The sequence below is a fragment of the Oncorhynchus nerka genome, linkage group LG14 (assembly GCF_034236695.1).
Source record: "Oncorhynchus nerka isolate Pitt River linkage group LG14, Oner_Uvic_2.0, whole genome shotgun sequence".
Taxonomy (NCBI): Eukaryota; Metazoa; Chordata; class Actinopteri; order Salmoniformes; family Salmonidae; genus Oncorhynchus; species Oncorhynchus nerka.
In genome coordinates, this window is record NC_088409.1 from 75,694,045 (window position 1) to 75,717,289 (window position 23,245).

The window sequence follows — 23,245 nt, forward strand, 5'->3', positions numbered from 1 at the left end:
ACATTTTTCTTACAAAAGACTACCTGGCCTCACAGGTCTGTTTAAAGGTAGAGACCTTATTCCAGAGAGCCCAGGCCTCCCCTTTGTTCCTACCCCAGACCAAGGTGAACACATTGATGCATAGGTTTGGCTGCCTGCTACCTTGCTGCAGAGGATATAATTAGACGGAGGACTAACCACAGACCATAACCCCTAGATCAGACGACCCTTTCATTCTTCTATGGGGTTTCCCCCATACTGAATTTATTTTATAAGCTTACATTTTGCTCCAAATGCTACTCACATTAGACACTCCAAACTCACCAACACATTTTTTTTACTAATGTGGAAACAGGAGAAGGGTCAGTTTAGAGATTGTATCTCATTGACTTAAATGCATAGCAAAATTGGATTTAACTTTTTGCCCCATTGAGTCATGCTAGGTATTTCAAGGATAATAAACGAACATATCGACACAGTACCATTCGTATGGGAGAAAATCGAGCGACAAAAAAACATTCAAAATCTGCGTCTTTTATCCGTAAATATCAAAGTCATAAAGAAAACAGTTCCCTTTGATAGAGAACACAGTAGGGCTGGGACAGATATATGGCTGATGAGAGAGAGAGAGAAGGGGAATGTTTTTAGATTTATTTGACAGTCAGGTAGGAGAGAAGGGAGACTGTTCCACTCTGTGACGGACCGTCGCTGTCTTCTGAGTCGATAGACACACTCTGTCACCACTGGCGGGTAATTGACAGCTTAGAGTTTGCAGTGACATGGGGTTTGCATATATTTATTCGATTACCTTGCATGTGTGCCTGCCTTGGGGCCCTCCTTCGCAATGTATTCAGGAGTCAGCCAGCTAGGCAGGGGATTAAACAACATCTTATGGCGGGGCTTATGAGAAAGGATGATACGTGTTTCACCCTCAAATAGCCAAAGAGGAATAGAGACAATTGGCTCCCCTCGTTTATTGATGATTAATCATTTTAATGGAGCTTGTACAGACAAGCCGTTTCCTCTAAGTAGCCAGCTTTACCTTGTAAGATAATGTGACTACACCTCAACAGGGCTGGGTTAGAAACGTATCAACTGTTGCAGTAGTGTACTGTGAAGGAAAAGGATGCCTTAGTTCAACTTTAAATGTTTGGCAAGCCCCAAGCAACACTATCATCAAATAAAATCCAACTGAGAGAAACCACAAATAAATGGAAGGTATGGCAATGCATCCTAAATGATTTGTGTCTCATACCCGTCTCCTCTCCTTGAGGCCTTGATCAAACGACTTAGCTGCTGTGAACGGCGGGGTTGGAGGGAAATAAACTTAACTTTGGGGGAAGGGGAGGGGAGGAAGGGGAATCTGCGTGTAGCTGCTTTGACTCTGCAAAGAACTCATAATTATTCATTAATATCCATTTGCAGGGGGCGCGGCAGAGTGAGAGACGTTGGTCCTCAATTTGTCTTCCCTCTCTCCTTTCTCTGGCTGCCTCCACCCCTACAGATCATTAGTTTCACTTTTCATTAGCGGAGATCAATAAAGCGAATCAGTCTCTCGTGGCGAGGACACTCAGCTTCACGGACCTCCCACTTTCCCTCCTCCTCTCCCCTCAGTTCTTCTCCCTTGTTCTCTGGCTCTATCATTGACTCCAGCTTCCCTTCATATTACCCATCATCCTCCACAGCAGAAGGGTATACAGTGTAGAGGGCAGAGAGAGTGGGAGAGAGCCTACAGAGCTATAGAGAAGAGTGAGCAGTGATTTTACAAATGATGCCCAATATGGCAGAACTGGCAACACTGAATGATAACCCAATAAAGTTTAATTAAGAACCAGTAACCTCTCAGGCTTAATAATGAAGATGGCTGGGTTTGTAGAAGGAAATTAAAGTAAAAACATTAGGGACTGGCAATGTTAAGAGATGCTGTACTGTTTCCATTAGCTGCAACATTATCTTGATAGTTCCTGTTATGCTGATAAAAAGCTGTGGCTTTTCTGGCATGATCATTGATTCAGTGCACAGATTTATTGGATTTTGAAAGTGTTGAGGGAGGGGAGGAGCACTACAGATATGACATTGTGGTTGGTTTGAGGTGGCTACCAAGTCACTGCCTGCATCCATTGCCATTTTATCTGTGCACATACTTCAAATGGTGTCTATGCATGTATGTGTAGTGTGCATTTGTGTGTAAACCTAATCCTCACTTACCCAGCACAGTGAGTCGGGCAGGACGGGACCGCATGGCTGCCTGGATTGCCTGGCACTCAAAGACAGCGTCATCCATCAGCTCCACATGTTGGATCCGAAGGTGGTGTTCCCCTGTACTGTGGTCCCCAATCACTGTGTAACGAGGGTAGCCTGGAACAAAATGCAACATATGCCCTGTCAGAACCTGGAGTCTGGTCTTTCAACCTATATCAGCACCATTCAATCCAACCTTTTTTTTTAAGATAGGAGATATAAAAGCATGGTACAAACAATGCCAGAATGCAGGCAATCACAAATGAGTGAAGGATCAGTGGTGCAATATTGATTGTTGACTGCTGTGTTACTGTACATTTTAGGTCATTTGAGATGGGCTTTTCTTTTTCCAATGAGATGAGACCTTAATATACCTGTCTCAGAATTATTAGTGTCACCAATGTGAAGCCAGATTTTTTTCTTAAAAATTAGTAGACATTTTTAAACTGATTGAAAACATGAATTACGTAGATGACGATGATGATAGGGGTTGAGGAGGTTTCTGTATTGTCACGGTGAAGACGCACGGCTAGATATTGAGATGTGTTTCAGCAGGGCAGTGGTGTGAGATTCAGAGTTGAATAATGCAGGAAGAGGGATGTATGTCCAGGAGTCCTGACCATTTTACAGCGCAGAATAAAGTCGGACAGCTCTAAAACACAAAACAATAAGTGACAAAGGGATATGGTTGATTGTGAAGCTTTACAGAAAATTGCACAAGATTTCAACATGAATAACTTGAACTTGACTTGAGTTCTGTGTAATTATTGGAGAAATGTGAATTGAAACGAGAATCTTTGCAAGGGAAATTCTCCAAAATGTTCAGTATTTCTTGGCAGTGATTGCTTTCTCCTCCTAAGGTTCTTCTGTAATTCACTGATGACAGAACCCGATAGAGTCGAGAGTTTTAAGCATAACCAGGCCAACAGTTAAACATTTTATCCAACGATGTAGTTTGTCAAACTGAACTTATACAACAGATGGTATTCAACTCTAACCCGCTACAATCTCTGCCAACCCCGCTGTTGAATCACTGCATTAAATGTCTGGATGAAAAATGTATTCCGTTGCATCTATCAATGAGTCATGTTCTCTTCAAAGATTTTCTGGTGCTTTAGTATAAAACACTGGGGATTTAAATAGGTATGTTTTAGCACATGCCACCCAATATGAGTATAATAGATTAGGACTAATAGACTAGGAGATATAATGGCTTTTAAGTCCTTGAGTTTGGCTATGGAGACCACTGTGTTCCGAATGCCCAATTATCATCCATTGCTTTACTGGATCCCATTCACTTTCATAGACCATGAAGTGGCCCTAATTTTCTCATAGTGGGATGAGTTATAGCCGATTAAACCACTCTGCATTTCATCTTCCCACATAGCTTTGAAGCTTTAAGAGGGTGGGGGATGCAAGCAGGACGGATTTGTTCAGGCACTCACCTCCCCCCTGTCAACGAAACATACATTACTATGATAGTATATAGCATAAACATAGGAGCTACTTCCTGCGGCTATGAGAGTATATAGCATAAACATAGAACGCAGGAGCAGTGTACAATGAGGTACCAAACAAAGACATGGGGTGGGCTATGTGAGCTCTGAGTGGTTTCTATGTTTATAAGATCGCCAGATTCTCAGATAGAGAGTGCTCTCTCCTGCCCACATCCCGCTTGCAGTTATGGGTCTTATTATTCACATTGATACATACGCTTCCATACAGGGCCAGAAGAAGGTCAAAAAGGTTACACATCCCTCTAATATAGTGTTGATATAACCGAGCAGTATTCGCTTAATAACATTAATGACCATTGATCTTGAGTTCCATGCTGTTGTTGATTATGCAGCCAGTGGGTCAATGGCTTCGTTGAACTATTTATTAGAGATAAAGCACAGTTTGACTGATGTCTTTCTCTGAAGTTGAATGAGACTCCATTCCTGAAATACATGCTTTGAATGAAGGTCATTCCTTCAAATACGAGAACCTGCTTAAGCACAATGCACTGCTGTGACCCTGTGTAAGCTCAGGAGACATGAGAAATTATTTCTCCACAACAAGCAGGCCTTGTAAATGGTATGACCTTGAGGTGACCCCATCTGCCTTATATCCAGTGCAGGAGCTTATGTACTAAATATTTACTGTAGGCATATTGTGTTGTACAGTACAACAGCATTCCACTGAGTTTCCTTCTTCATGTACATTAACAAATGACCCAGTCAATTCACTCCTCTTGCCCTCTAGCAGATTGAACACAAGATGTGCTGCTGTAATACAATAAAGCTTGCTAACTGAGAGTAAATGAAAAAATACCTTAGCATAAATCTCGTTTAATGGCATTTAAATGCCTTTTCAATAGACATTGGTGGATTTTGTCCTGTGGCATAACTGGGTTACACTTGGAGCATGCGAAAACACTGCTTCATTCTATGTGAGGACATTTCAGGGACGTCACTGTTGTATAAATATAACTCACATTGATCTCAATGAATCTCAAAGACAAGGTGAGTTAACTAAAGCAAACAATGTAAAATAGCCCCATTAAGGTTAATGAATCCATCAGGACAGAAATGGATTTGTCTTTATGGTGGATCAATGGCAGAGGAAGGGACGATGAAATGAGCCAGGGGGATAGTTATTTACACTGTTCAGGAAGAACACGTCTCACACTGACACCTCCAGGGATGGAAATAGGGTAGGTTGATGTTGGGATATGGATGACCAATGTTTATTAATTTGCTGTCGGGTGACAAGCCAGAGGAGCACGTTTGTCAGGTAGCTTCCAATGACTCCACACCTCTGTCTAGAATGTTAAGAGCAATATCTGGAACATTCTAAGACTTCGGTTTTCAATCATTCCATTTTTGCCCTCCAAAAAAGTGCACACCAGTGGGCACTCTCTGTGGACTGCTTGGAGTTATATTCATGCCATTCATGCATATTCATGCCATTCATTCGGTGCAGCTTTGGGCCGGTGCATCTCTCTCTTTAATTAGAATAGAAGACGCTACACAAAGAGAAGGAGCAGGAATTCAGGAAGCGATAGGAATCATCTTCTTTGTCCTCAGATTTATCAGACTGAATAGTGAAAGATTTCTCTCATTTTAATCACTGTTCCCCTGAATTGAAACAGGCCCAGACAGAGCGAGCTACTGCTAACGCAGCTCCTTCTATGAATAGCAGAGTGGTTCCTATATTGAAATGCTCTGCACAATATTAGACGCCTCACACTTTTATGTATACAGCTGCTTTCCTTGTGTATATAGCCATGTATATGCCATCATTCTTTATGGCTGACTGTATTGCTTGTTGACGTAGGCAGAGACGATTAAAAGAGCAGCTGTGGTACACTTTATTTCAAAAAGTGACATTCATCTTAATACACTGCTCTAAGACCCTGTCTGTGCTTTCTAATAAAGATATCTTTCGTCCATGATAACCTTCTCCAACGCGATGTATCTCATCGACTCATGCTGTATGGAGAGGAGCATTCATATTCAGTCCATCTCTGAGCGTCCTGGCCCGGCCATTGATCCGCATACAGAGTGAAGTGTTGGTTTATAGGGGTAGAGATACGATGAGGTCAGTCCACAGCCTCCCTCCACAGCCTCTCGCCCATGACCGTTAAACTGTTGATGATGTGCCGTTAAGAGTTGCTCTCACCCTCTCTCTCTTCTCGTTAGCATAAGTCCTTCTCCCTATTCTCCCTCTCTTCCCTCTCCTCTCGGCCACTTCAAAACTGTTTGGCCATTATTTACTGCCTTCCCCAGCCTCCCAGGGGCCTGATAAGGGCCACACTGAGGAATGGAACGCATTTATTGGGACACCTTCGTCAACTGAGGTTTAATTAAGGAGTTCTATCGGTGACAAGGCAGGTACACTAGAGCAGTCACTGAAGGCCAGAGGTTAGGAGGCCGCACATCTCTAGTGGAATACATATTTAATCGTCCAGATCAAAAGAGTCCCCCACTTTTAAAGGGCCCCAGTTGGGTTTTTTGTCATGACTTGAATGGCAAGTACCCTGAGAGACAGGCTAGAGATCCCTCAGTGATAGAGGAAGAGAGGTGTGAAAGGAACTTGGATATTTTCAGACTCATCACTCTTACTGCCTGTAAAAGGCCATAGAATGTCTTGGAATCCCAAGGATCCCATTTCTAAAGACAATCGGGGGGATAAATTATATATTTATAAATAATGCAGATTTTTCAAGCTACATGAATTTACTCTCCCAAGATTTAGATAAAGATTGTAAATATCTACTTGGAAGAATAGATAGTTGTCACGTCTCATGAATATGGATCAGGCGCCAGCGTCAAGTGGAGAAACTGCAGGCTACTAAAATGACAGTGCAGCAGTAAGTGGTACTCCAAATTAAACAATTAAGGTAATAATACAAAAGCCACAATGTTATTTGGATTGTGAGTTACTCTTCAAAAGCGCATTTACTCGCTAAAATTACTTGAAATGTGACCCCTGGCTATATTGATTTCACATTCAGTGTTGATTTTGGGGCTTCTTTGCCCACCACAAACTGTTATTCAATTAGTTTTATCTTTATATTAGAGAGTAATGAGGTCTTGTGAATACAACGGTCTGGGGTATTTCTGTAACGGAAATCTTCTTCCTCCTCTGACGAGGAGCATGACATGTCGGACCAATGCACAGCGTGGTAGGTGTTCATGATGATTTATTTTTACTGAACACTGAAAATACAAAATAACAACGTGAAAATAAACAAAAACCGAAACAGTCCTGTAAGGTGCATAAAACACTAAAACAGAAAATAATCTTCCACAAAACACAGGTGGGAAAAGGCTACCTAAGTATGATTCTCAATCAGAGACAACGAACGACACCTGCCTCTGATTGAGAACCATACCAGGCGAAACACATAAACACGACATAGAAAAAAGAACATAGACTACCCACCCCAACTCACGACCTGACCAAGCTAAAACAAAGACATAACAAAGGAACTAAGGTCAGAACGTGACAGTACCCCCCCAAAGGTGCGGACTCCGGCCACAAAACCTGAACCTATAGGGGAGGATCTGGGTGGGCGTCTGTCCGCGGTGGCGGATCTGGTGCAGGACGTGGACCCCACTCCACCATAGTCTTTGCCCGCTCCTTACCCGCCTCCGTGGCGCCTTTAGAGCGGCCACCCTCGCCGCCGACCTCGGACTGGGGACCCTAGCAGCGGGCCCGAATGGACGGGAGATTCCGGCAGCACCGGACGGACGGGAGATTCTGGCAGCACCGGACAGGCAGGAGACTCCGGCAACGCCGGAGTGACGGGCGGTTCTGGCAGCTCCTGACTGACGGGCGGCTCTGACAGCTCCTGACTGACGGGCGGCTCTGACAGCTCCTGACTGACGGGCGGCACTGGCAGCTCCTGACTGACGGGCGGCTCTGGCAGCTACTGACTGACGGGCGGCTCTGACAGCTCCTGACTGACGGGCGGCACTGGCAGCTCCTGACTGACGGGCGGCTCTGGCAGCGGTTGACTGACAGGCGGCTCTGGCAGCGGTTGACTGACGGGCGGCTCTGGCAGAGGGGCTCTGCCAGCTCAGGACAGACGGGCGGCTGACGGGCGGCTCTGACAGGCGGCTCTGCCAGCTCAGGACAGATGGGCGGCTCTGTCAGCTCAGGACAGACGGGCGGCTCTGGCAGCTCAGGACAGATGGGCGGACCTGGAGGGAGGAGACGGAGAGACAGCCTGGTGCGTGGGGCTGCCACAGGACCCACCAGGCTGGGGAGACCTAAAGGAGACCTGGTGTTTGGGGGAGGGACCGGATGGACCGGGCTCTGGGGGAGCACTGGAGCCGTGGTGCGCAGCCTTGGCACCACTCCTCCCGGCTGGATCACCATTTTAACCCGAACCATCCAGAGTGCAGGCACAGGTTGAACCGGGCTGTGGGTGAGCACTGGAGATCTGGTGCATACCACTCGCACCTCTCCCTTAGGCTCAATACCCACATTCGCCCGGAACGGGTGGAGCGCAGGCATAGGGAGACACAGCACGCAGAGCCGGTGCAGGATACCCTGGGCCGAAACGTCATACCGGAGACCAAACTCACTGGCCTGGCACAACACGCCCTGGCTGGTGGCCAACTCTCGCTTGGCACTTGCGGGGGGCAGCCCTATAGCCCACCGGGCTGTGCTTATTTTGGTAAGCATGACGAGTAGGCTCAGGTCTCCAACCTGACTCTGCCACACTCCCCGTGTGCCCCCCCAAAACATTTTTTGGGGGGCTGCCTCTCGTGCCTGTCACGCTGCCGTGCTGCCTCCTCATATCGCCGCCGCTCAGCTGTCGCAGGCCAAACACATAAACACAACATAGAAAAAAGAACATAGACTACCCCCCCAACTCACGCCCTGACCAAACTAAAACAAAGACATAACAAAGGAACTAAGGTCAGAACGTGACAATTTCAATGTATCTATTATTGGATACTAGGTATTTGGGGTGGAAAATGTGGTAGTGTGTTGTTTAAATCTTGTGTCCCACTGTCCCACTGTCACGCCGACATGTTTTAAACATTGTGTTAGAGTTACAGAATCCAAGGGTTGCACCATTGGATTCGACAATGTCTTCTGCATTCACTGATATCAACCATTCATATGTTTGATTAACCGGGGCTGAGTTAGAGTGGTGTTTGTGAGACAAGAACAGATCCAAAAGGAATCTGGGAGCGGATCTTCTCACAAAAACGTCTGTTGAGTCAGAATGGTTTGAGTTACGAACTACTATGCTGAAATTATCACGAATACATACAGTACCAATTAAAAGTTTGGGCATACCTACTCATTCCTTGGTTTTTCTTTATTTTTAAAATGTTCTGCATTGTAGAATAATAGTGAAGACATCAAAACTATGAAATAACACATATGGAATCATGTAGTAACCAAAAAAGTGTGAAACAAATCAAAATACAAATATTTTCTGGAGATTCTTCTTTGTAGCCACCCTTTGCCTTATGACAACTTGGCACACTCTTGGCATTCTCTAAACCAGCTTCATGAGATAGTACCCTGGAATGCATTTCTATTAGCAGGTGTGCCTCTTTCCTTCTTAATGCGTTTGAGCCAATCAGTTGTGCTGTGACAAGGTATGGGTGGTATACAGAGGATAGCTCTACTTGGTGAAAGAGCAAGTCCATATTACGGCAAGAACAGCTCAAATAAGCAAAGAGAAGCGACAGTCAATCATTACTTTAACACATGAATGTCAGTCAATACAGAACATTTCAAGAACTTGGAAAGTTTCTTCAAGTGCAGTTGCAAAAACCATCAAGCGCTATGATGAAACTGGCTCTCATGAGGACCGCCACAGGAATGGAAGACACAAAGTTACCTCTGCTGCAGAGGACAAGATCATTAGAGATAACTGCACCTCAGATTGCAGCCCAAATGAATGCGCCACAGAGCTAAAATAACAGACACATCTCAATATCAACTGATCAGAGGAGACTGCGTGAATCACTACTAAATGACTCCAATAAGAAGAGGCTTGCTTAGGCCAAGAAACACAAGCAATGGACATTAGATCGGAGGAAATCTGTCCTTTGGTCTGATGTGTCCAAATTTGAGATATTTTGGTTCCAACCACTGTTTCTTTCTCACATGCAGAGTAGGTGAACGGATGATCTTTGCATGTGTGGTTCCCACCGTGAAGCAAAGGAAATGTGATGGTGTGGGGGTGCTGATTTTTTTAGGATTCAAGGCACACTTAACCAGCATTGCTACCACAGCATTCTGCAGCGATACGACATCCCATCAGGTTTGCACTTAGTGGGACTATCATTTGTTTTTCTACAGGAAAATGACCCAACACACCTCCAGGCTGTGTATGGACTATTTGACGAGGAAGGAGAGTGATGGAGTGCTGCATCAGATGACCTGGACTCCACAATCACCCGACCTCAACCCAATTGAGATGGTTTGGGATCTGTTGGACAGCAGAGTGAAAAGCAGCCAACAAGTGCTCAGCATATGTGGGTACTCCTTCAAGACAGTTGGAAAACCATTCCTCATGAAGCTGGTTGAGAGAATGTCAAGTGTTTGCAAAGTTGTCATCAAGGCAAAGGGTGGCTACTTTGAAGAATCTCTAATTTAAAATATATTTTTTATTTGTTTAACACTTTTTGGTTACTGCATGATTTCATATGTGTTATTACATAGTTTTGATGTCTTCACTATTATTGTACATTGTAGAAAATAGTAAAAGTAAAGAAAAACCCTTGAATGAGTAGGTGTGTCAAAACTTTTAACTGGTACTGTACACAATCTATTTTGTTCTATGACACTCAGGGTTTCTTCTACATAGAGGTCATAAGAAATCCCAGGAAATATTATGTCTAATACTGTAAGCTCACAGTTACTGTCACAAACTCCAAACTCCACACACTTGTTGGATATTCATTTCCCACTGAGAAAACAGTTTCTGTACTTGCAGCATTCTTATGAATTCATTTTTTATCAGGGTTTTGCTATGTGGACCTTATTTGTTTATTGACGTTTGTAAAAACAAATATCATTAATGTAACTGTTTATGTCAAATTGTTTCATCTTGTACTTGTAGACCAATTTTGGGCTAAATATGAAGGCATAGCAAGGAGATTCATGAAAATAGTGAATTTCAGCTTGTTTTGCTGTGCTTACAATGAAGTTAACACCAGATGTAATGTAAAGTATTGTATTGTTATAGGATAGTGCTGTATGTTTGTTTACCTGCTGAGTGATATTTTTTACAGCGATGAGGAAGAAGACTTAACCTTTCAAAAGATTAAAAGCAGTCAAGTGAGAAATCGCACATTAACAAATACATGACAGTGTGTAAGTAATGTAAGTAGTTTTAACACATTGAAAAAATGAATTAGAAATAGACACGTGACAGAAGGAGATTAAGAGAGTGACATATGGTTTGATAAATGTCTTTCCTTACCTGATAGGTCTCTGCCAACGCCCAGAGCCAGGCCATCTTTGATCCACAGAACAACACCATGGTAGCCAGGAATGGAGCAGGGCAGGGTGACGGGCTGGCCAGCCACCACCACCAGGTCCTGGGGCTGCTGGGAAAACGTGGCCTGGACCCCTGGAGAAACACACAGAAAGATAGAGACACGGTCAGCAACTATGATCCATAAGCCCTGGGTAACCAGTCCTCTAACACATTCAAAGACATTGCCTTCAAGTGTGGTGTGACAGACCCCATTAGGGGTAGGGAGGGGGTGGTGGGGTGGACAGGGGTTACTAGAGGCACAGTGGGGGAATGGCACTTAGCGAGAGGTGTCACTGACATGCAGAGTGTTGATGAACGTGTTGAGGTTCTGATATCTTTGAAGCTATCTCCCTCTGAGTCCACCTAAACAGCAGCCCCCCTTCTCCTCCTTGACATGCTACCACAGTGTAGCACAAAGGCCGTTGGGTAATTGGAAGGCATTGTGAGAGGAATAGCGGGGAGAGAAAAAGCCTTTTAAAGTCAGCCTGTCATCTGGGCTTTAGCTCTTGCCTGCCTGCGTCTCGCTGCCTCCATCTGAAGCCGGGGTTGGCTGAGATGTCAGCCTCTCCAGCACATTGTGTTTACCAGGAGCTAAAGCACGGTCTGCGGCTTACTTTAATGTAAAGACAGGCAATGCATCTTGGGATGGGGGGGATAAGGCTGGAATCTCGACTGAGGTTAACAAGTGATACTTGTGGTCTCTCAGATCAATAAGATGGACTCTCGTTTGATTTCTCTCCTGCTTCCGTCTATTTCTTATATAGTGTTTAAGATTGTTGTGCAAAGCTTAGGGTGGCCTTGGCTACCTTGTTTGTATTCTCTCCCTCTTATGTACACACACAAGCATCCCAAACACCCACAGACACACAAAGAAAATAATGAAGAGATATGTGCTTCCTCCCCTGATAATTCTGTTGCAATATCTCCAAGGGGAGTAAAAGTGGCAGATAGGAGAGGAAATGTAACGGATTGCAATAACAGCAATAACAGCATACATAGTAAATTATGTTGCTGTGTTTAATGCACCTCTTTCCACACAACATATTGAATTTGCTTACAATAATCCTGTTATTTTTATGTTTTGGGTTGTTGTTTTCCTATGTTCAGATAGTAATTACAGAGAAGAAACAGATTAGCTTTGTTTTACAACATTAGTACAATGCAGAGAGAGGGACAATAATAGATTATAGAAATACAAACACAATGTCTTTAATTCCGTGGAAGTATTACATTAGTAAACACATCAGTCATATCCAGTCCTCCGGCCGGTGAAATGTGAGTGATAGCTAGTTAAAAGGTAAAGACAAGTATTGGTTCATACAAATTCTCCCCCACTGTATGCCATGTCTCCTGCATGCACCCCCATTATTAAATAATAATAATAATTCCTTAAGCATACTGTATATTGGACTATTCATCTTCGGGAATCCGACGGGCCTCTCTGGCATGTTTTTCTGTGAAGTTTTTGTTGTGTTGGCCTTGGGTATACTACCCAGAAAGCCTTGTTCTGACTCCCCTATGATAGGTTTATCTTGGCTGCACGCAGCGAACAAGTCAGCGCTCAGACACATGGTAGGAGAGACGACAGCTTGGCGAAATCTCTTGGCATGTGTCAGAACAAGAGAATGCGAGAGAATTCACTTGTATTTTGTTCTCTATCCTCCCTGTCCGGATTGCTATTATCAACCACTTCAACCTGTGCTGCAATTGATTTCACGTCGGAGGTGTCTCCACCTTGGCAGCATTAATACCCCCATACCTTCTCCCCCTTCTAACCCGCTGTTCAAATCCCTTCTCCGCACCACGTCAAAATCCTTCTCATCATTGTAAGAAATTAGACAGATTAGGATAATTTTCTCAGAGGTTGTCATAGCCTCCCCTCTTGCGTCAGGTCTTCAACTCATCAGTAATTATTATTATTCACAGCCTAGGAAAATTATTTTAATTATCACTAACATCTAATTAAAATGGTAATGAAAAAGAATACAATGCCCCAAAAAATCCTGCCAAACAAACATGCTAACCTAAATATCCCCTTCTGGAGAGACTCCAGGTTTCTATCCAATTGGCAACTGATTTTCAAGCAAATATTCTAAAATCCTCATGAAGGAAATATGCACACTAACACACAAATTATGCACAAATTCCAGCTGCACTCGGTGAATGGAAACATACATCAAACAGCGTCGAAGCCATTGTTAACTCCCCAGCATAAACCACCCCCTTAGTTGATGAAAGAGCCATTCTCCACAGACAGAAATAGGGGAGCACAGAAGTACAGACTCTCCTAGACCTTTACAGACGTAGGAGGGCTACAGATGTCGGTGGAAAAGGGAGAGAAGGAGAGAGAAGCTTGGAGATTAAGAGATGCCCTCCCACAGAGAAAAAAACAGTCCACTTGCTGTGGCCACTTGACCAGCAAAATGGAGATCTGCTTATTTCACATAAAAAGGCCATCTATGGAAGTCCACATATGTAGCTCACCAGAGGAGCACTGAGAACAGGGGGGACAGACTGGACCATAATAGACTGGAGGTCCTTTAGCAGTGTTGGTGAAGTCACAGCCCTGTGCGTCGTACAAGGCTTCGTCGCCTCTGCCAGCTTTCTGCTCCGGTGGACGGCAGTGCGGCTTTAGCGGAGCCCCCTCGTTTACCTCCTCCTCTTCCTCCCTGGCCCAGCTGCAGGGGCAGCCAACCATGACGTTCAGTGGAGTGGAGACAACAGATTACTCTCCTCCTCTCCTCCTCCTCTCCCCATGCAGAAGAATGGGGGGTAGATAACACCAGATGATCAAAAACGAGGAGCCAGAGACAAAAAACGAAAGTGTAGCAAGAAATACCCAGGTGATTTAATAATAACAAATAGACAGTGAATAAAAAGGTGCTGGTAGCCGGAGAAAGGGCTGACTGCAGTGAGGCTCAGGTTCTGGAGGAGATAGAAGAGAGCAGAGATCTCTCTTAATTAATAATGCTTTATTAACATCTGCTATTGGAGGAAGATGAGAATGAGCCTTGTGAAATGTCTACACAGAGCAATGTGGTCTGATTAGAGCAGTCAGGTGTGTGTGTGTGGGGGGGGGGGTGGGGGGGTTGGCATTTGTAGAGATAGTGTAGACACCAGGTGACTATCACTGAGGACAGTGAGGGAGGTGAGCTTTCCCACCTAGAAACAGCTCCTCAAGCTAACACTTCTCACCTGTTTTTACAAACATTTTATATGACCAGTAACTGTCTATTATTCTGTGAATGGGAGTTATGTTTCTCTCAGATGGAGATATAAGAGTGCCACTACATGGTACCTTGGCTCGGCTCTGTCCACAGCAATAGAATAAATGGGGTCTATCGTTTGTTTGTTTTCAAGTAGGGCCATACAGAACATGAATACCTCTCACCATTGACCCATGGGCCTCCAAACCTCTACTCACCCACTGAGTAGCCTTGCAGCTGCCTCTCTTCCTATTTATCCAACACAAATCACTGCTCATTCACACAACACCTTTTGATTGAATACCATGGGTCAATTGAGAAGGTAAAGGCAGCAGATCTTTGATCGGGAATGAAGGGCTCAGGGTTCCTAAGGAAGCAGGCTGTTAGAGGCACTGAGCAGCGCCACACAATGCCTGTACGAGCACTCAGCCTTCACCTAATGTTTTCATTTCACTTCAGATAGTTCGTTTACTGTTGGACAGCGACCACGTTTCAACACACTCCAGCGCTATTTTCACCCAGCGCTAATGGCCTCGCTGCGGCCCCCAATCTCGCCACTGTCTGCCAATCAGCCCTGGAAATTACCATTGGAGTCGTACATCCAGTGCACTTGAAATTACTAATCAGAGCCGTTGGCCGCCCAACGCCTGCCATGCCGTCCGTGTTGCCTGGAACTCAGCTACGGATCATAACCAGAGACTATTACCCTTTCTGGTCTTCACATTTCCTCAGGCCTGAGAGAGTTGAAATGTGCAATAAGGCAGGTGAGTGCAAGGTAGTTTTGTGATATCTTTGTCCAACTGCATGGTGTGGCTTTCCCTGATGGCTAAATTGGCATGGATCTGCCCTCACCTGCCCTTCCACCCTTCACTCCCTATACCTCCTCTCCCACCCACTGGGCATGCTGTGTTGGTTTGTTCATTTGCTGGGGGTGGAAGCTCCGTCTACTAATCCTGTGCCTGTTTACCACAGGGACTGTCTGCCGAGACCAGCTACCTCTAATGAGAGTGCGAAAGGAATGAATAAATCCCATCATTATTGTGTTTTACTTTTCAACATCCAAGGTAACCTCAGTCACATTAAAATCACCATCCACTCAGCTAGTGGGCCCCTACTGTTCTATTTCTTCCTGCCCAAAGATGAAAAGCGCCCAACTGAAGACAGATAGGCAAATTATCTAAGCGCAGCGACAGGCTTTAAATTTACCTGTGCCGAGGCGATGTGAGTTATTTGAGGACATAATAATGGGTAAAAGGACTCCAGCAGTTCTCCACTAATCCAAGCCTGAGGACCAAAGTAAACACAAACCCAAGCAATATGGATTACTGTATCTTAACCCATCTCTCTCTAATTGAATTCTGGCTGTTGGGCCCAACCTGATGGCTGGATCAATCTGAGCTCCCCATCTCTCTGCTTATACCTCCATAGCCAAATGTTTATCTACAGCTCATCTTTCCGGCTAATCTCCCAATGCGTCGCTTCGGCTCCTTAATTCTCCTCACTCAATCCCCAACAAGGCACCTCTGTAAAAACAGCTCAAAAGTTAAAACCATGCACCCCTATGTGTGATGTGTAGATTACACATAAAATAAAGACATCAGAGAATATGGAGCAGCAAAACAGGAAGGTCAGTGTATCAATATTAATCTTACCCTGGACCAACAAGGGTTTCAAATCTGTCATTAATAGCCATTCCTTCAGAAGGGCAGACACAACTGATTGCAGTCTTGCTTTAAAAAGTAATCTTCCTATGCTGGGAATGTGATACAAAATTGCATTAATATGACAGCATTTTCATGTCATTGGATTTTTCCACGATGATAACATCTAATCGGAATACAGACGTTCCCTGCACGAAGTCTTCAGTACAAGAGTCCCCACAGTAGCATCAAATCAGGATTTTTGATGAATGTATTTCAGTTTATCCACTTAAGGGTTTTGAGGGAATAGGATAACAAGAATACTAAACAAATTAATTTAATGTAATTCTCAACTGTAAACATGTCTATATCTGCTGAGGGTGTCATAAACCTCACACATCAGTAAATGCTCTTTGAAGCCGTACTAGACTACACCATACACACAGTACACTTAATTCTTTGTAATTTCTCCTCAAACGGCTATGTTCCAACTCAAACTCTGATCATTTGGCCTTGCCTTATTGTATTCGAATGGCTTTGTTCCAACTCAAACTCCGATCATTTGGCCTTGCCTCCAACTTAGTCAAGTGAAATGCCACTTTGTGATTGACAGAAGAGATTTACAATGGATCCCTCTCCATCTCGCCACTCGTTGTACTTCCTCCTGGAGACAGAGACACATGCTCTTGCCCTTCATCGCCACACGCTGATCAGTCACACACTAACCACTCCACTGCTCGCTCTCCGACTGATCGTGCCAGAGTCGTGATTGACGCACATAATTATCTGGAGCTCTATCACTAATTCGACAACCTCAAAGAACCATGCTGTGAGGTGCATCAATTAATTAGTAGGGCAGAAAGCCACAGTGTGTAATACTCAGTCATGGCATTTTCCTGAGTATCTTTCATTAAGTATGAGAACAAGCTAGCTAACTGGTTCGCTATATTGACTCTCTACACTATTTATCAATCTCTTTTGGTTCTACCATTACTTCTAGACTGGACTGTGGGGACTAAGTGGCTGAAAGGAAGTGAGTTGAGGCTGGACTATTTTGAGGATGTGATGCATGAAGCGTTTGACTAACATTAACTACAGCAAGGTGAGGCCACAGCTGAGGCACAACACCCCATCTATCTCTATTATGCTAACAACCAATCAGGGAGAAAATTAAGGGTCTTCTATGGAGTGATTTTAGTCCCAACAGAAATTGTATTTGAATTCCATTGTATTAGGATATTGAATTTGAATATAACAGTTTTAAATGTTTTCTGTACAAATTGAATAATTTAATTCATAAATTGATCTGGAATTGCATGATTTGAAAGTTATGCATTAGGGGGCGCTATTAAACATTTTGGATGAAAAACGTTCCCGTTTTAAACAAGATATTTTGTCACAAAATGATGCGCGAATATGCATATAATTGACAGCTTTGGAAAGAAAACACTCTGAAGTTTCCAAAACTGCAAGGATATTGTCTGTGAGTGCCACAGAACTGATGTTACAGGCGAAACCCAGATAAAAATTCAACCAGGAAGTGCTGCATTTTTAAAAACCGCCTCCTTATATGGCTGTGAATGAGCTACAAATGAGCTTACGTTTTCTACGTATTCCCCAAGGTGTCTACAGCATTGTGACGTCTTTTTAGGCATTTACATTGAAGAATGGCTGTAAGGGACCATATATAGCATTTGGTCACATGGTGTCTCCCGCAGAAAATCTCGCGTAAAATACTGAGGTAGCCATTTTTCCAATCGCTTCTTATGAGAAACCAATTGCCTCGACGGATATATTATCGAATATATATGTTAAAAACACATTGAGGATGGATCCTAAACAACGTTTGCCGTGTTTCTGTCGATATTGTGGAGCAAATTTTGAAAAAAGTTTGGCGTTATAGTTGCAGCATTTTCCGGTCGATTTCTCAGCCAAGCATGATGAACAAACTGGAGCTATTTCGCCTACAAAAATAATATTTTGGGAAAAAAGGAACATTTGCTATCTAACTGGGAGTCTCCTGAGTGAAAACACCCGAAGTTCTTCAAAGGTAAATGATTTAATTTGGTTGCTTTTCTTATTTTCGTGAAAATGTTGCCTGCTGCCAGCAGAGCTAGCATATCATTATGCCATGATAAACTTACACAAATGCTTGTCTAGTGTTGGCTGTAACGCATATTTTGAAAATCTGAGATGACAGTGTTGTTAACAAAAGGCTAAGCTTGTGTTTGAATATATTTATTTCATTTCATTTGCGATTTTCATGAATAGGAAAAGTTTCTAGGGGTATTTATGTCCGCTGCGTTATGCTAATGCGTTTGAGGCTATGATTACGCTCCCGGATACGGGTTTGCTCGTCGCAAGAGGTTAATAGAGTGAATATTGCATTCAGTTTTAAATTCAATTTCAATTTAATTTAATTTTCAATTGTAATATTTATTCAGTTTCATATATATATTCAGTTTCAATATGGTAGATATTGTATATATTTTCTCTGTATCAAGTTTACAAGCTCAAATGTCAAATTAAATTCTCTAAAATCAGATTCATAACCAGAGACAGCATCCTGGTACTTTGCCAGCCAGGATTGGTAGGAGAGAATCTAACTGTCACTGTGGTAAGAAGAAGCTCCTGGTGGTTTGCACTGAAATCACTCCATACTCATCCCTTTTGAGACAGCTAACATACTGTATGACATTTCCTGACACTAAAATGGATGAGTTACATATTTAATGGATTCCTTTGCTACTTAGCTGCATGACAACATACTGGGGCCTGATTGTAGGTCAACTTAAAATCAATGGTCATTATAATCTAGTATATTATGATATTTTAACAATGTACGACATAGGAAAATAGTTATGAGGAGATTACGGGACACCACGTCAGTCTCAAATTAACTTTTCAATTATTTATCATTAATTTACTTCTTAATAGAGCTTAATATGCCAATTATAAGGTCATTTTCCTGATGTTTGGTCATCTCCATATTCCATTGCATTCCCACATGCACAGATGTACACACATGTATTGTAACGTGATCAAGAGCTTTGTTCTATCTGCATTTTTGTCAACATTTAGTCATTGACATAACCTTATTCTGTTCAATGTTCTCTACCTATATAGTACTCTAAATATCCCAATTCATGTTGTTAAGTTCAAAAGAACACCATATACAAATTGCTGACACCATTAATTAAAACCAATAAGAGTTCAGAAGCATAATTTTGCAGATAGAACCTTATAAGTAGCTAATAGTCTTTAAATGATGTTTGCTTGAAAGCAGGATAAGACACTTTGCTATTCTTCAACTTTTTCTCATCTGAAATATTCTGGATGTCTTCAGAGGGGTTCTTTGAGCACAGAATGTCTAGGGCAGACTGACTGACTGACTGACTCTTCATTTAAAAGGGCCTGGAAATGGACAAATTGTTAGCTCGCCAGCCAAGAATAACTCACTTTTGAATATGCAGTCAGAGTATTGTATATTAACTGGTATTACACCTGAAGCCTATGCACTGGAAGGCTTTAAATGAGCTGTTCAGAAAATCTAAATCATTCGAACAGTAATTGCTTCTGTCTTGATCCAAGTTACTGAAAATTACATTTAATGTAGAACAAGCATTTTGAAAGTCTGTCCATGAGAAACATGGGAAAGAAAAGGAAATTAGGCTAATCATCATGGAGAATTTGTTCGCTGCCCCAACCAGGAAAGAATCCATGTCTCCGTGACAAAGATACAATTCTATGTATTAGTGATGATGGGCCAAAACTTTTAAGTTAGATTTTTTTAATAGATATTGGGTCAGCCTATGCTCCATTATTTTCTATCCTCCCCCACCTGAATCATTCGATGAATTGTCTGAGCTGCACATTACATCATGTACTACCTTTTCTGTACACTTGACTTAATGTAATCCCTCTGCCACAGCTGGCAAAGTTATGACAATAGTTAGCAATAATGAAAATTTCGTAAAGTGGCTGAGGAATCCATTAGATGAGGCATTGTATTGCTGTCTTTATCTTCCTCTATCAGAATGTACAAACCCATTTTCCTCACCCGGCCCCAAAAAATTATCCGACATATGATCAACCAGGCCCTCTCTGCAATGTGATGGCTGCTGTTCTAATGAAGATTTGTCTCTGAGACTGTAAATACATGGAGCAGGAAAGATAAACATTGAAGCCTGTGTATATATGCCCCCTCTCGCGCTGCGCATTAGTGGAACAGGACAGTTGCTGAGGCACAATCAAGACCGATTGCTTCCAATGATGAGTTCTAAAAAATGATAAATGGCAACGGGAGAGAGCCTCACAGACGCACACACTATCATCAGCCACAGGGGCAGAAAGACCAACAAAAATATCACAGACAAACATTTGAGTATCAGGACCAGAAACCTTTTTTTTATTTTTATATTTCTGGCCTGCATCTTTCTTTCAGTTGGCATAAAATCAAGTCAAATGAGCTTTAAGGCTTCAAAAGCCACAAAATGGGTTCATAAGTCTTGTTATGTCCTATGTTAATTATGTTTCCACATTTTTATAATAGACGGGTAGAGGGGTTAAGGAAATGGCTGGCTAGACAGCCTTTGAATGTCTAAGTGGTCAAATATAGTAGAGATAAATTCAGAGTTGGCCTATCATATTTTACCAGGGCTTTTTGCCGTAAACAATGGGACTAATCTGACCAACGATTGTAATTACTGTCATGTGTGTACTGTGTGTTTGTTTTCAAGGTAACTCCAGTTGAACAGACATAACAGTTCACTTAGAATAGAATGCGATGTAACACAGAGCAACCTCTCAGGGCAAGTATTGATTGAAAACACAGAGGCTCTCTTTGCAAACTATCCTTGTTTTTTATAGAAGCTTCAAGTTGTGCATAATGACAAGTAAGAACATAAAATAGATGCTAATGAAAAATGGGGAGAAGGAGTGTGAAGTTCAGATGTGTCTGACTGAAATTGAAAAATGGAAGGGCCCCTTCTGTTTCCCCAGCATTACAATGATGTTCTCTCTCTATGAACTTCCTCCACTTCACTTCCTCCCTGGCTCTTCATGCCTCTCTATCACACAGTCGCAAGGTGTCTTTGAAAGCCAGTGTGTAATGGCAAGGCTTTCTTGGCGATATCATAATGGTGTTGTAGCTGAGACATTGAGACCTAGCATTTTCTTGGAATAGTTGTGTGGTGAAACTCTTGATGCTTTGTAACGGGAATTCATTTTGGTAGGGGTGGATCTTGAAAGGTCCATTACACACTGGCATCCTTGCACTTTATTACAAATGCCAAGTCACTCACCCACCAGTGCACCTTGTACCAAATGGTAGGATGGACCTCACTTTTTATGTGCAGAAAGATACATTTGTATGTGTTCATCTACAAAGCCCCTTTGGGTAAACTCCATCTTTACCTCTGTAGTCTGGTCTCCTTCACCACAGGCAGTTGCCATACCTGGTCTGCTAGGTGGTTGCTACTTAAAGTCCCCAGGACATTCATAGTATTAGGCAAGACTGCCTTCTCTTCTTGTGCACCAGAGGCATGGAATAGTCTACAATTCATGCTTCATCTAGATATGTTAATGCCACTGAATTAATTTAAAATATTGTTAAAATATCTGTTACGGAGGAGTGTAAATGCTTTTTTAGGCTGGATCGTATTGTATTGTTGTATGTTTTAATGATGTAATGTATTGATTGTTGCTGCCTTCTTGGCCAGGTTTCCCTTGAACAAGTGACTCTGGGTCTCAATGGACTTTTCCTGGTTAAATAAAGGTTAAAAAAAGAAGAAAAAAACTGTCCAGTCACAGTGTGATTTTATTGGGATTGATCAGATTCATTATTCTGTGGAGATCTTTGGCCAGGCTCGGTTGAGTTGTTTGATGGATGTGATATAGAGAGGGCATTCCTCCAATGGACACACCCTACATTTAGAGGGAGAGTCCAATTTTCCATTACATGCTGTGTCACAACAGGACTGCTCTTTGTCCAGCCATAGCTCCTATTTTGTGGGTTGACAAGATAAAATATATGACTTTCAATGCACTGAGAAATTCTCTCCTCTTTGACAAAGATTACATCAAAAGATAGATCAAAGTGTTTTTAAACAAGGCATAACCACTGTGTCATGAAAGGATAGGACATGTGTACAATTCACTTTCAGGGTCTAGTAAATAGAGAAAAACTAACCAAGTTAAGGCTAGACATTCCGCTAGTGGGACATCTCGACAACATTCGGTGAAATTGCAGAGAGCGAACTTCAAATTCAATTATTAGAAATATTTAACTTTCATAAAATCAAAATAAAGCATATCTTCTTGTTAATCCAGCCACCATGTCAGATTTCAAAAAGGCTTTACGGCGAAAGCAAACCATGCGATTATCTGAGGACAGCACCCCATCATACAAATGCATGACAAACATATTTCAACCAGGGAGGTGTGACACGAAAGTCAGAAATAACCACATAATTCATGCCTTACCTTTGAAGATCTTCTTCTGTTAGCTCACCAAAATGTCCCAGAAACATCACAAATGGTCCTTTTGTTCGATAAATTCCTTCTTTATATCCCCAAAATGTCCATTTACTTGGCGCGTTTGATTCAGAAATACACCGGTTCCATCTCGCCCAACATGACTACAAATTATCTAATAAGTTACCTGTAAACTTGGTCCAAACATTTAAAACAACTTTCCTAATCCAACCTTAGGTATCCTAAAATGGAAATAATTGATACAATTTAAGATGGAATATACTGTGTTCAATAGCAGATAAAAATCAACGTGGAGCGAGCTCCAGGTCGCGCGTAACAAACACTAGAGTCCACATGGCTTGACACTCACAATGAACAGCCCTACTTCTACATTTCTCAAAAGAAAAACATCAATCAATTTCTAAAGACTGTTGACATCTAGTGGAAGTCATAGGAACTGCCACCAGGTGCCTCATAAATATAGTTTCCCATAGAAAGCTAATTGAAAACACAGTGACATCAAAAACAATTCCTGGATGGTTTGACCTTGGGGTTTCGCCTGCCAAATAAGTTATGTTATTCTCACAGACATTATTTTAACAGTTTAACAGTAGACACTGTAGAGTGTTTTCTATCCAAATCTACCAGTTATATGCATATCCGAGCTTCTGGGCCTGAGTAACAGGCAGTTTACTTTGGGCATG

The 23,245-nt window shown here is 42.6% G+C and overlaps 1 protein-coding gene across 1 annotated transcript in view; it reads right to left on the reverse strand.

Annotated features, from left to right (window-relative positions):
• kirrel3b (kirre like nephrin family adhesion molecule 3b) overlaps positions 1-23,245 on the reverse strand; it is a 212,673-nt gene that overhangs the window by 56,888 nt on the left and 132,540 nt on the right. Inside the window, exons 2-3 of the mRNA XM_029681287.2 lie at positions 11,165-11,314; positions 2,188-2,337 (exon numbers count right to left, since the gene is read on the reverse strand). Of these exons, the coding sequence (XP_029537147.2) occupies positions 2,188-2,337; positions 11,165-11,314 (300 nt within the window). The remainder of the gene's footprint in view (positions 1-2,187; positions 2,338-11,164; positions 11,315-23,245) is intronic.